The sequence below is a fragment of the Acomys russatus genome, chromosome 27, assembly GCF_903995435.1.
Source record: "Acomys russatus chromosome 27, mAcoRus1.1, whole genome shotgun sequence".
NCBI lineage: Eukaryota > Metazoa > Chordata > Mammalia > Rodentia > Muridae > Acomys > Acomys russatus.
The window spans coordinates 30,828,391-30,840,984 of NC_067163.1; the positions used below are offsets into that span (position 1 = coordinate 30,828,391).

The 12,594-nt window shown below is 40.1% G+C and overlaps 1 protein-coding gene across 1 annotated transcript in view; it reads left to right on the top strand.

Moving 5' to 3' along the window:
- LOC127209845 (60S ribosomal protein L29-like) overlaps window positions 1-11,515 on the top strand; it is a 31,405-nt gene extending 19,890 nt beyond the window's left edge. Inside the window, exon 2 of the mRNA XM_051169480.1 lies at window positions 11,076-11,515. Coding sequence (XP_051025437.1) covers window positions 11,076-11,515 — 440 coding nt within the window. The remainder of the gene's footprint in view (window positions 1-11,075) is intronic.
- Window positions 11,516-12,594: the final 1,079 nt, after the last annotated feature.

Genomic DNA, 12,594 nt, shown 5'->3' on the forward strand with positions numbered 1-12,594 from the left:
CAGAGGTGGCGGAAGCCCAGCTCCAATAGCCATTAGATCTAAATGATGTCTCCTGCATCTATGGCTCTTTGAGGAAGAGGAGGCAGATTGTAAAAGGCAGAACAACAGGAAGTCAGCTGTGAGGCAGTCTGTTCTAGAAATGGCTATATAAACAATACCAGATTACCAATGGTAATCTCAAAGACATGCTAATTAATGAAGAAGAGGGAAATTTCCTGGGGTCCCACCCTTAGACTAAACTACAGGTAACTAACAACTGCTAGGAGAGGGAGAATTAGCCTCTCCCAGGAATGAGCTTCCTTATTGGTTGTCCAATATAAGGTGGTGAGCTCTGAAACTGTATACACACAATCAACAATAATGGATACAGAGGTTGTATTTATGTATTTGTGAATACACACATATACATATACATGTGCAAGTATGTAACAATAATAGTCAAAGTAAAAGAGGCTATCAGTTTGAGAGTGAGGGGGTCATAGGTGAGATTAAAAAAAGGAAACATGATGAAGATGAGATGTGTGAGGCTGCTGCCTATTATAAGTATCTTGTTTAAATAAGTGTAGGTACCCTATGTTATAATAATGATTAATACGCCACTGCAACATAATTGGTATGAAGGAAGTTTATTGTGGGAAAGGGGAGGGGGGAGAGAGAGGAGGGTACCTATGACAGAGAAAGAAAAAGCCTGACATGCGCGCGCGCGAGCACAGACACACACACACACACACACACACACACACACACACACACACGCATGCACGCACGCATGGAGAGAGAGAGAGAGAGAGAGAGAGAGAGAGAGAGAGAGAGAGAGAGAGAGAGGAGAGAGAGAGAGAGCGCACAGGTGGTGGGTGGTCCTTTTTATCCAGCACAAATCTGGAATGCACCTGGTGTTGGCGGCAGGTTATGACATCAGAGGTTGCTAGGACTCTGAAATAAGGCTAGTAGGACCACCTGCATGCTAACATCCTTACTGATGAAAAATATACAGCATATATTTTATATATAAGCATGGTCATTTGCTATTGTCAAGCAATATATGGTATGCATATTCCTGAATGTGTTATGCTTTCAGACTTGATTAAAATAAAAAAGCAATATTTTAAGTGTTTAATACTATTTAGTGGGGATTTAACATCATATTTTTATAGAACTTGAAGCTTTCTCGTGAAAAAAGTGAGTACTTTAGTATTCTTTGGTTGAAACAATTTGAAGACAACATGATAGAAAAGAACACATATATACATTGTTTGAATGTATATGAAGATTGGTGGTAGTGATGACAACAAGGCTCAAAGAATCAACTAGAGGCAGAAGAAATTGCATGCTGGGGGCACAGTGAAGGGGAGAACCCCTGCCCCGGGGCTGGAAAGTTCAGGCTAGGCGGTGCCCTGCAGCAAGTAGGGACCAAAGGATGCTGGGAGAACCTGGGAGGCCAGGTCCACTTTGATATAGTCTGAAACACAACAGTCGCACCTAGGAATAAGCTGGAGGTAGACCATCAATGCATTCCTCTTGAGTGTATGTGAGCCAGAATGTGGGGATTGGTTGGTAATGTTTGTGTAATTAGCTTCTATTTTGTTTGGGTGCTCTGAGGTGAGTGTTGGGTAAAAGGGTTGAAAAGCAAGATCCATGGTTAGAGGTGGATATAGGGGCCAGAAAGGGGTGGACAATATCGGTGGTACTGAGTCCTTACATTCCAGAGTTTCAGACTGAGGTGCTAAACAAGGAAGACTTGCTTGTCATCCTCAACTTGCAAGCTGAACAAAGGTCAGTATGTTATTGACTTCTTGATGTCTTAGTCTCTATATGGATAAGCTTAGAATACTAATTATTCACTCAGAACATGGTTATGAAAGTCAGATGGGAGAGAAAACTTGATAGTACTTTGAAGAAGATGTCAAGAAAAAATATTGATAATAACAAAATCACATAAAGCTGGTGGCTTTGATACCTAATTTTCCTCCCTAAAAATATTGTAAATAGCAAAGATGAACCCTATTACAATACTTAAGTTCTTTTTTTTTTTTAAATAAAAGAAAGAAAGCTGTGCATTTTTGGTTGAAACAGGATCTGCTAATGGTAACCTTAATGGTAAATAGGTCTGCTGGAATAAATTTTCACAAAAAGTTTCTTAAGTGAAAAGACTGGCTAAGTTAATTAGCACAAAGTACATTTGTTTACAGAATGAGTCACAAGGAGGCTGACAAATTGATTTACAGCTTAAGTGAGAAAATTCAATTACTTATTAAACACAAATTCTATGGCCCAATGAACAAATACAATTTCTTTTGACAAGCATCTGTTCCGAAGTTTATGGTCATCACAGAGTCATGTTATAGGGTCCCCGTACTCAGCTTTTACAGGACTTGCTTTCTTGCCTGGAATATTAAAACAGAAAACAAAACCATGGAAAGAAAAAAGATAACGACATAAAGCAGCAATAATAGCAACACAAAAAGAAACAACATTGGCTTCTCTTAAAATGTAAGTAAATACAGAGAGACCTGTAATTATGTTTAAAAATAGAGCATGCACAGGTTTAAATGACTCTTCCTCATTGCTGGTTGTCTGAGATCACCAGACGATAAGTAGATTCATCTTTCTCCCCTTTTATCTTACTGAGAGCTACCGCCCTCATAGCACTTGAAATGAAGTAATTATGGTCACTATAATTATTTCATTTTAAGCGTTCTCATCACACACCAGGACATCGTGTAGTTTGCTTTCCATTTAAGTCAAAGAATATTCAAAATACGGAAAGTGATAATTTTAATGGCATACTTGTTATGTCTCTTTCGCAACTTTTCCAGTGAAAAGCCTGCCTCTATAGTAAGCATCCTTTTGATGCCTTGTATCAAAACATTATTTTTAGTACATAGGTTGAATGGAATGTGGAGTTGAACAAATGATGAAAGAAGAGAACTCAGTAAAGCTTTTATTTTGTGATTTTTTTAGGAATTGAACCCAGGGCCTGGCACATGCCAGGCAAACATCCTACCACCGAGCTGTAGTCCCAGATTGATCTTGAGCTCACTCTGTAACCAAGGCAGGCTTTGAACTTGTCATCTTCCTTCCTTAACCTAGGAAGTAGCTGCGGACACAGGTGTGCACCACCAGGCCCAGCGTACTGTTTGTCATGCCTATTAATTTGCTGTATGTTTTAGGAAACCCACTCTCACTCCTAGTCAATGTCATGATTTACAACAACCGTCTTGAATGCAATGGGGAGTGTCTCTGCCTTACAGAGGGCAAGAAGTTGTTCAAGTCTCAACTCTAGCCTCAGGTGGCTTCAGACTGTTAGAAGACCCTGTTATTAAGGTTGCAGTCTACCGTGTCTGGATAACTGTTGGAGCTAGGTGCAAAAATGGAGGAGTCCCTTTCTCAGTGGGGCTTCCTCTTCTCTGCCTGACTGTATCTAGCTAGCATCTCTGGGCACAGATGCCTGACCTTGCTTGAAGGATGACCCTGCACAGAGCCTCCTGCAAGCATTATGTGACTTAGCACAAGAGTCCCACTCCTTCTCCCTACCTGTATGATAATTAGGTACTGGGTTAAGACCAATCTGTCCCCTCTGCCAGTAACCCTAACGACCTTTACATACGTCACTACTAAAACAGTAGGATGGGCTGCCTCTCTGAATCTGACTCCCAGAAGTCTCCATCGTATGTACTCATGGCTGTTTGAATCTCATTTGTTGCTTCTGAACCTTTGTCCTTGTGAGCTGTTGGCCAACAACCCCCAGGGGAAGGGAGGACCACATCAGACCAATTTGTGAAAAAAAAAATGAAGAGTGAAACCTGGAACAGACCATGAAGTCACTGGAACTTTCATGGGGAAACATTTTTTTAAAATCTATGACAGTGATATACACATATTTTGCTAAACTCTCTGATATCCTGCCAGAATTTTGAAAAGACCTCATTAACTGAGGTGATAATTAAGGGCAACAGTAAATTTTCCTCAGTAGACACTGAAATTTAAAGTAACCTTGGATACATTTTTTTTCAAAGATTATGCAGCAATATCTACATAGGAAGAGTGCCAGTATCATAAGCAACAAGCTAGGATAGGTCCAAGTTCTAGGTTGCTCACGTTTTCCTCTTTTAGTAGTGAATTTTCTCAGATAAACATGAACGACATTAGGTTTAGTACTCCAAATGTACAGTGTGTCAGACTTCACTCATGCCCCTCCTCTACACACATTTAAGGGATGCACTAGCCGCGTACAGTTCTCTCTACTCACTTATTCCCAGGCTCCTTGATGCTCTGGTATGGAAACTCTGGTGGGTCCTTCCTGGTACTCATACACTCCTGTATCCTCAAGTGCAAGAACTTTATCTTTTCAGACAGCTTCTCAAGAATGAGGAAACATTGAAACCCCCCCAAGGTATGATTAAACTATACAGCGTCCTGGATCCCACCTGGATCTGATATTCTTCTGACTTAATTGGTTTGCTTTGCAGCCTGCATTAGGTTTTCAAACGCTTCCCAGATGATTCTAATGAGCCGCCAAGGTTGAGTATTGCTGCACAGCTGGGTCTTTTGCCAGTCGTGGATAAAGCTGGTGGTTAGCTACATCTCCAAGTTGGAAAGTGATCAAGTCTATTTTACACAACTCCTCAGAGTATTCGAGTGTGATTAACGATGGTGCCTATAAATAATGATCTCTTAGGCAATGCACCTTTGATGTGTTTTCTCCACATCTCCATTTTCATTTTTCTAAGACTTCCATTCCTATTCCCAGGATTAATTACAAAGAAAACAAACAAACAAACAAACAATAGACATAGCACAGCCTACTTTTATCCAGCTGCTAACCTAAAGCTCCTCTCTTAAGAACACACACAGGCTAACTCAGGCAGAAAAGCATGAAGCTAATATCTGTAGGATAATTTGCCCTCTGACCCCCTTGGGAATGTATGCAGGGAACTGCATTTGTTGCTCACATTAAAAATATGCGAAGGGCTCTCCTTGCCTCAGCTTGTGGTGTATTTTCCAACTTACATTGTGTTTCAGTTGCTTTATTATTACTTTTTTAATTGCTGTGACAAAATACCATGATCAAAGTTCCAGAGAGTTAGAGTTCCTGACCGTCATGGAGGGGAGCATGGAGACAGGTAGACAGGCGTGGCGCTGGAGCATAGAAACACGTAGATGCATGCTGCTGGAGGACTTATAGCTAAGCCACAAGTGTGAGGCAGACAGAGAGGCAGAGAAATTAACTTTGAGTAACCTGGAATTTTGAAACCTCAAAGCCTCTCCCCAGTGACACATGTCGCTCAACAAGGCCACATCTAATCCTTCCCAAACAGGTCCACAATGGGGGGCGGGGCAGGGGAGAACCAAGCACAAGAGCCTAGGTAGCCATCTAATCCTTCCCAAACAGGTCCACCATGGGGGGCGGGGCGGGGGAGAGCCAAGCACAAGAGCCTAGGTAGTCATCTAATCCTTCCCAAACAGGTCCACAATGGGGGGCGGGGCGGAGGAGAACCAAGCACAAGAGCCTAGGTAGTCATCTAATCCTTCCCAAACAGGTCCACCATGGGGGGTGGGGCGGGGGAGAACCAAGCACAAGAGCCTAGGTAGCCATTCTCTTTCAAACCCTTCACACCTTACCTACCCCCAAGGCAGGCAGGTACTCAGAGACAGTAATATTATGACTTCTACTGTCTTTTAAATTGTTTTTCTTTCTTCAGAATAGTTATCGTATGTAGCCTGTAGTGTTCTCTCCACTATTTTCTCCACTGCTGGAGACTCCAATGTGCTTCTACTTTGAAATCCATATCAAAGAACGAATTGCTGCCAATTTTGACACATGTAGTTAGACTGTAATGTGTTTGGCTTCTTGTGTTCTGTCTTTATTCAGGCTACACACCACTAAAACACAATTTCATAAACTAGCTCTCTTGTAAACAAGAGAAATTTAATTTCTCATAGTTAGAGATTCTAGAAGTTTCAAGACCAAGGCACTGCCAGGCTCAGTGAGTGGTAAGGGCCCTCTTCCTAGCCTCATTAATTTAGTGAGAGATCCAGAAAAGTATTTCAACCTTCGAAAATGGTGATCTTATATGTTCTTTGAGCAAACTACTTACGCTACAGCTGGAGAGTATGCAATTTCTCAAACTGTACTTTGAGAATGCAACCAAAGCCAGATGCGGTGGTGCACACCTATAATCCCGGCGCACAGGAATCTGACATAGGTAGGTTACAGTTCTGAGGCCAGCCTGGGCTACATACCTTATCTCAATCCCTTCTCTCCTTCAGAGAGAGGGGGAGGGAAAGGATGGAGGGAGGGAAGGAGAGAGAAAAAGGTTGCGATAAAACAGGCAGAGGGCACGTAACATAGTAATATCTGTAAAAATCTTCAAGGTAAAGCAAATCTTAGGGGTGGTCACAACAATAGAGACGCAGTCAGATTGGAAGATGGTGGAGACTTGCGTATGTCAGAGTTTGACATATCCCCATTGCCGAGAGAAGCTGCTTCACACGGACGTTACACCTGGAGAAGATGAAGGAGAGCCCCACGTTGACCTCCAATATCCCTACTGTTTAAGCTTACACTTTAGGAGATCACAGAACATTTATCGTTGTTCTCATGGGTTAGAAAGATCACCTCAAGACTGCTGAGTAACTGTGCAAAGCAAGGCTTTCCTGCACTTCCAGCTCTTCTCCAAGCCTTTTGTGCTATTGTCTGACACTCGACACCTACATTTATTTCTATAAGGCACTGTTTTTACTTACAGCAGCTACCTTTTTAATAAATTAAACTACATGAGGAAAAGGCTTGGGCTGTAGTAGGAAGCATGCCAAGCATGCCTAAAGCCTGGGTCTGATAGCTTATAACGCACACATGTACACACAAATATATATGAGGAAACAGTGTCATATTTAATTATTTGCTATTTCCCAGGCTCCTTATATTCTAGCAAAGATGCAGGTTTCTGCTCTTAAACTTGGCTTTTGTCTGGAAGATTTTTAATGTTCCCTAAATTTGTAGGTCTGCCTATTATCAACATTTTGTTGTTTGAAAATAAAATGTCGATGATTTTATTTTTATTTTTGAATGTTACTTTCACTACAAAACTCTAATCTACAAGATTTTCTTTCCTCACTCCAAGTCTATTCAGCTGCTGTCTTAGGGCTTGCACATGTTCTAATGAGTGTATAGTAATTTTGTATTATGCATACCTCTTCAATTCTTGTTGTTGCAGCTGTAACTAATGGTTGTAACATGCATTATTAAAAGTAAAAATGTAGTTAGATAATTTGAGGAAGATATCCCCATAGGAAAAGGTAGCTGGGTGCTGCTTCACTGGCCTTCGTGTGTGTGTGTGTGTGTGTGTGTGTGTGTGTGTGTGTGTTTTGTATATATTTGTGTGTGTGGTGAAAGTTTTAAGCTGATTTTTCTTGACCCCGATAGGTACTGTTTGGAAGAGTACAGTATGAAGAATCTATAACTATTGAACTTGCCAATTAAAAATACTATATACTTGACCTGCGCTGTTAACTGTATTCCCTGGGTCCCTGAACTTTTCTTTTCAGTCACCTGACTGGGTATAAGACAGGGATTATGGGCAGGAGAGATGGCTCAGAGGGTAAGAGCACTGACTGCTCTTCCAAAGGTCATGAGTTCAATTCCCAGCAACCGCATGTTGGCTCACAGCCATCTATAATGAAATCTATGTACATAATAAATAAATAAATCTTATAAAAAAAAAGACAGGGATTATGCTGTTTCCTTCCCTTAACTATGATTCATTTGTCCTTGGTAGCCTTCCTCTATTTGATTTCACTGCTTCAACTGTAAAATGCCTTATTTCTATACACTTGTAATTTAAATGGCCAAGAAAGAGCATTCCATGGGTTCATTTTGCTCTTGTTTGTGCAGAACCTTTCATCTTAGGCCATCTCCCGGGCTGAGTCTATAGATTGTCATCTCTTCTGTTGTGCCTAGGAGTCATGCATGGAGCCCACAAAGAAGTCAGAAGAATCAAGTACAGCCCTTGATGCCCAGAGTCATGATACCATCCTTGTAACCCTAGGGAGCATGAGTCTTTTGTGTGGTATATGCAGTCTTAGTAATGGTTTGACATTGCGTTTTGCATCTTATAACAACAGGAGAATGTGAAATCCTGGGGTAAGCAGTGCATTCTGCAGCTGTGTGATTAGGTGTATCTCTATGTGAAGCTAAGAAACATACATCCAAAAAAATTCTGTTAGGACTTTAATTTGACTTCACTATACATCTGCTTGGATGATCAAAGTAGGTGGGTGAGAGCTGTGGTGGGCCAATAACTGTATTCCCTTGCCTTGTAGAAGCCCACACATCGGATTGAGAGTTCAACCATCTTGACCCCATCACTCTTTTTTTGTTTTATTTCACAGTAAGGTCAGATACAGCTTGGCAGAGATGTGGGTGTGTGAATATTGTTTCTATTCATGAATAGGCTTATATCTTGGCTGTAAACAGCATAACTTCAAAGTTCGGCAGTTGCTTAAGAACTGTGGTTTTTATTAATGTGCTGATGCTAAACTTGATAGGAATTTAATGCTCATTTAATAGGAGCGTCAGAGATGACTAGATTGCCCTTTTCAGCTTTTGCTTATTTATGGATACCTCATATGTTAATGCTACATTATACTTTTTTTCTTAAATTTTTTTGATCAGCACATTGAGGCCCACATGCAAAAGAGTTGCAATGGATTGTACGGCTTCTGTCACTCATACTGATTAGTCAAATGGAGATTGAAATATGTCTGTAATATATCTTGTTTATGTCTGAAACGTGTCACCCTGAAAACTTCAAGTTATTGGACGGTGCTTTAATGTTTGAAAGTAGAGAATTTCCACGGATGGAATAGCTAATTATTTTAGGGCAGCTTGGGAGGAAAAGCAGGGAAATTTTAGACAGCCCAGTTCTCAGTGCGCTCCTCACAGTTGTCTGAGACAAGAGAGCACTGTTAGTTGCTAATAGGATTTATATCTGTTAAGTGGTTAGCACTTTTCTCGATACACTGGTAGAATAAGCTTCAGAAATATTTTAACAGCATTTAATAGCCGCCAGCTGCCAAATACTAGATTTAATTATTTATTAAGGCCATTATGATGAGTGTGCAGATAGACTGCTGGCTGTGCAGCACACAAACACTAACACTGAGATTAGATCCAATAGAGTCATTTTTTTTTTTAACCATGAAAATCTAGAGATCCAGTTCTGAAGCTATTGGCTAGGGTCTAATAGTAGCACCTGTAAACACATGGGTGCAGAGCCATTTACTAGATTTTGGGCAACCTAACAGGAGCCTTGCCTCTAAAGCAAGCTGATTCTCCTTCCCCTAGTTGCCATCAGTTGTCCATAACTCCTCATCTAGCAGGTGAGCTCACATGCCTCTCCCCGTCCATGCTAGAGTGATGACTGGCTTGATCCTGTGCAATCTCATGCAGGTATGTAGAGTTGTTCCAAGTTCATGAATTCAGTTATCCTATCATGACCAGAGGACAGTGTCCTCTGCCCTACTTTTCCTCAGACTTTGGCTCTTACACTATTTCCATCCCCTCTTCCACAAAGATCCCTGAGACGATGTGGGAAGAATGTGATGTATATGTCTCATTTGTAGCTGAGCACTCCAAAGACACTTATTCTGTGTACATTGACTAGTGTGAACGCCTGTACTAAGCACTGTCCACTCCACAAGGAAAATTACATGATAAAAACTGAGGTGCACTAACCTATAAATGTAGACATATTTATGTAGAAGACCATTTGATACAATGGCAATAGGTACTTCCTTGGTGCCTGTGAGTTTTGTAATCATGGGTTCTTGGCCACATTTGCAATACCAGGTATGAACTTCTTCCTATTAGCATGCCTTAAATTCAATCAGAAAGTAGGTGATTACTCCCATAAAGCTCATGTCACTATTGTACCTATGGTATATTTTGTTATCTGGTAATTATTATAACTTAGAGCATTCACCTTTTGGATGAGACTATTGATGACTTTTCTTTATCAATAGCCTGAATGGAACTATGTTGTACAATGAAAGTTAGCCAGCAGAGAAGCAGTTTACAGATTAGAATGAGCTTTATTTCTCTATGTCCTTTGACCAACATGTGGGGTAGCTTCAGCAATGGAATCTTACCATCAAGTTCGGGTAGGCAATCAAGAGTAATGACATTAGATTCTATTTTCTGGGGCGGGGCATCTCCATAACTCATACAACCACCACCAACTCAAGAGAAGTTTTCTATACTTGGCAGTGGCCTTGTTATTTGGCAATTTATGGCTTCTCGTAGGACAACTGTCTTATGTATAATCCTAAAAGCAGTATGTAGAGATAAGTCATAAAAATCAGTGCAGAAGTTAATGAAATAAAAGTGAAAAAGATGAAAGAATCAATGAAACAGAGAATTTATTATTTGAAAAGATAAATAAAATTGACAAATTCTTAGCCAAAGTAACCAAAAGATAGAGAAAATAGATCCAAAAAATAAAATTTGAGATGACAAGGGAGATATTACCAAAGAAACCAAGGAAATCCAGAGGTTCATGAGAACATACTTTAAAAATTTATATTCCACTAAACTGTAAATTCTAAAAATAATGGATGAATATTTAAATATTTATCTCCATTAAAAACTATATGAAGGCTTAGATTAACAAGGACTATCCACAGTTGCAAGCAAATTTACATACACAATTCAAGAATAATTTAAACTGATCTAAAATAAGCAACAAGGTAGAGGCAGAAATTCAAAATATCTCAACTAAAAAAAAATTCTAAACTAAAAAATAGATTCAGCACAGAATCCTACCAGAACTTTAAAGAACTAACAGTAATAGTTTAAAAACTATTCTATAATAGAAGAGGGAAGAACCCTTCCAAACTTTATATAAGCCCAAACTGGATAAAAATCTATAAGAAAATTATAGGAGAAACTCCCTGATGAATACAGATGTAAAGCTTTTCAATAAATACTTGAAACTGAATTAAAGAACACATCCAGCTCTTCCAGTCCCAGGCACTGCGGGAGCCCCAGGTTACCTGCAGACATGGTTAAGTCCAAGACCACTCCACACATAACCAGTCCCACAAATGGCACAGAAATGGCATCAAGAAACCCCGGTCACAGAGATACAGATCTCTTAAGGGGGTTGACCTCAAGTTCCTGAGGAACATTCGCCTTGCCAAGAAGCACAACAAGAAAGGCCTGAAGAAAATGCAGGCAATGAATGCTCATGCTGAGGTCATTAAGGTCATTGTGAAGCCTAAGGCCATTAAGCCCAAGATGCCAAAGGACCCCAGCTGCAAACTCAGCAGGCTTGCTTTCATTGCTCATCCCAAGCTTGGGAAGAAAATTCGAAGCTACATGATCAAGGGTTGTAGAGTCTGCCAACCAAAGCCCAAGGTGCAAACCAAGGCAGAGGCTGAAGCTCCATCTGAGGCCCAGGCTTCAGCCCCAACTCAGGCTCCCAAGGGTACCCAGGCCCCTGTGAAGGCCCAATAGATAAGGCTCTGCCAATGTGGGGATAGATGGGCTGGTGTGATATACCTACCTACACACTATTTACAGATGACCAGTGTCCTCTGGTGTTTTTACCAATAAACTTGAGGCAAGATCTGTTAAAAACATATCTAAAAGATCATTCAGCATTATCAAGTTGGATTCAGTCCATGAATGCAAGCATGGGTCACCATATGTAAATCACATAAATGGTTCACCGTATATAATAAGTCACATAAATGGACTTTAGGATGAATATCTTATGAGTATCTTAATTGATCTAGAAAAAGCATTTTACAAATTCCAGTGTCCCTTATAGATGTTAAACCTTGGAGAGATTAGAATTGGAGGGAACATATCTCAATATCGTAAAGGCTATATGATAAACTGATCTCCATCATCATGTTAAGTGAAACAAAACTCAAAGCATTCTTACTGAGATCAGGAACAAAAGAACAGTGTCCACTTTCATCACTACCATCTTCCTGTTTATTTTAATAAACACTTGATTGAAGTCCTATTTGTCTTCATAAATTTCTTTTGTTCTTTCCCATAGTTCTTGATATCAGGATAGCAAATCAGGACAGAGCCAGAAGATTATTCATCACCTCCCCCAACAATTTGTTTTCAACAGATATTTCCAAATATTTATTGCTCCTTTTGATTTAGGAAGTAAACAACTCAGAAGTCTCAGGAAGTCCCTGAAACTTAGAAAATTTATAAATCTCCTTCCTTCTCAACTTACATTAAAGCAGTAAGGACTACCAAGTAAAGGAGATTCAGACTTGTGGAAGTTCTTGCAAGTCATACAGTAAGCTCCAGGGCCCTAGCTTTTGTGAGTTGTTATTCATGCTAGTGCAGGCTCTTGGTAATCTGCCTTTGAATTATTATTGTTCTAATATATAATGCCTATAAATTCACTGATTTATTAAATTGGACTTCAGTAGTATTATTACTTTGGTCTGTCATTGTTATTGCTATCTGGATAGATAGCCTCTTGCTTAAATTTCCTCAGGAATAGTGTTACATGATAAACCCAGGCTTTCTTTCTTCTCTCCTATCCCTTTCACCCCACTTTACTA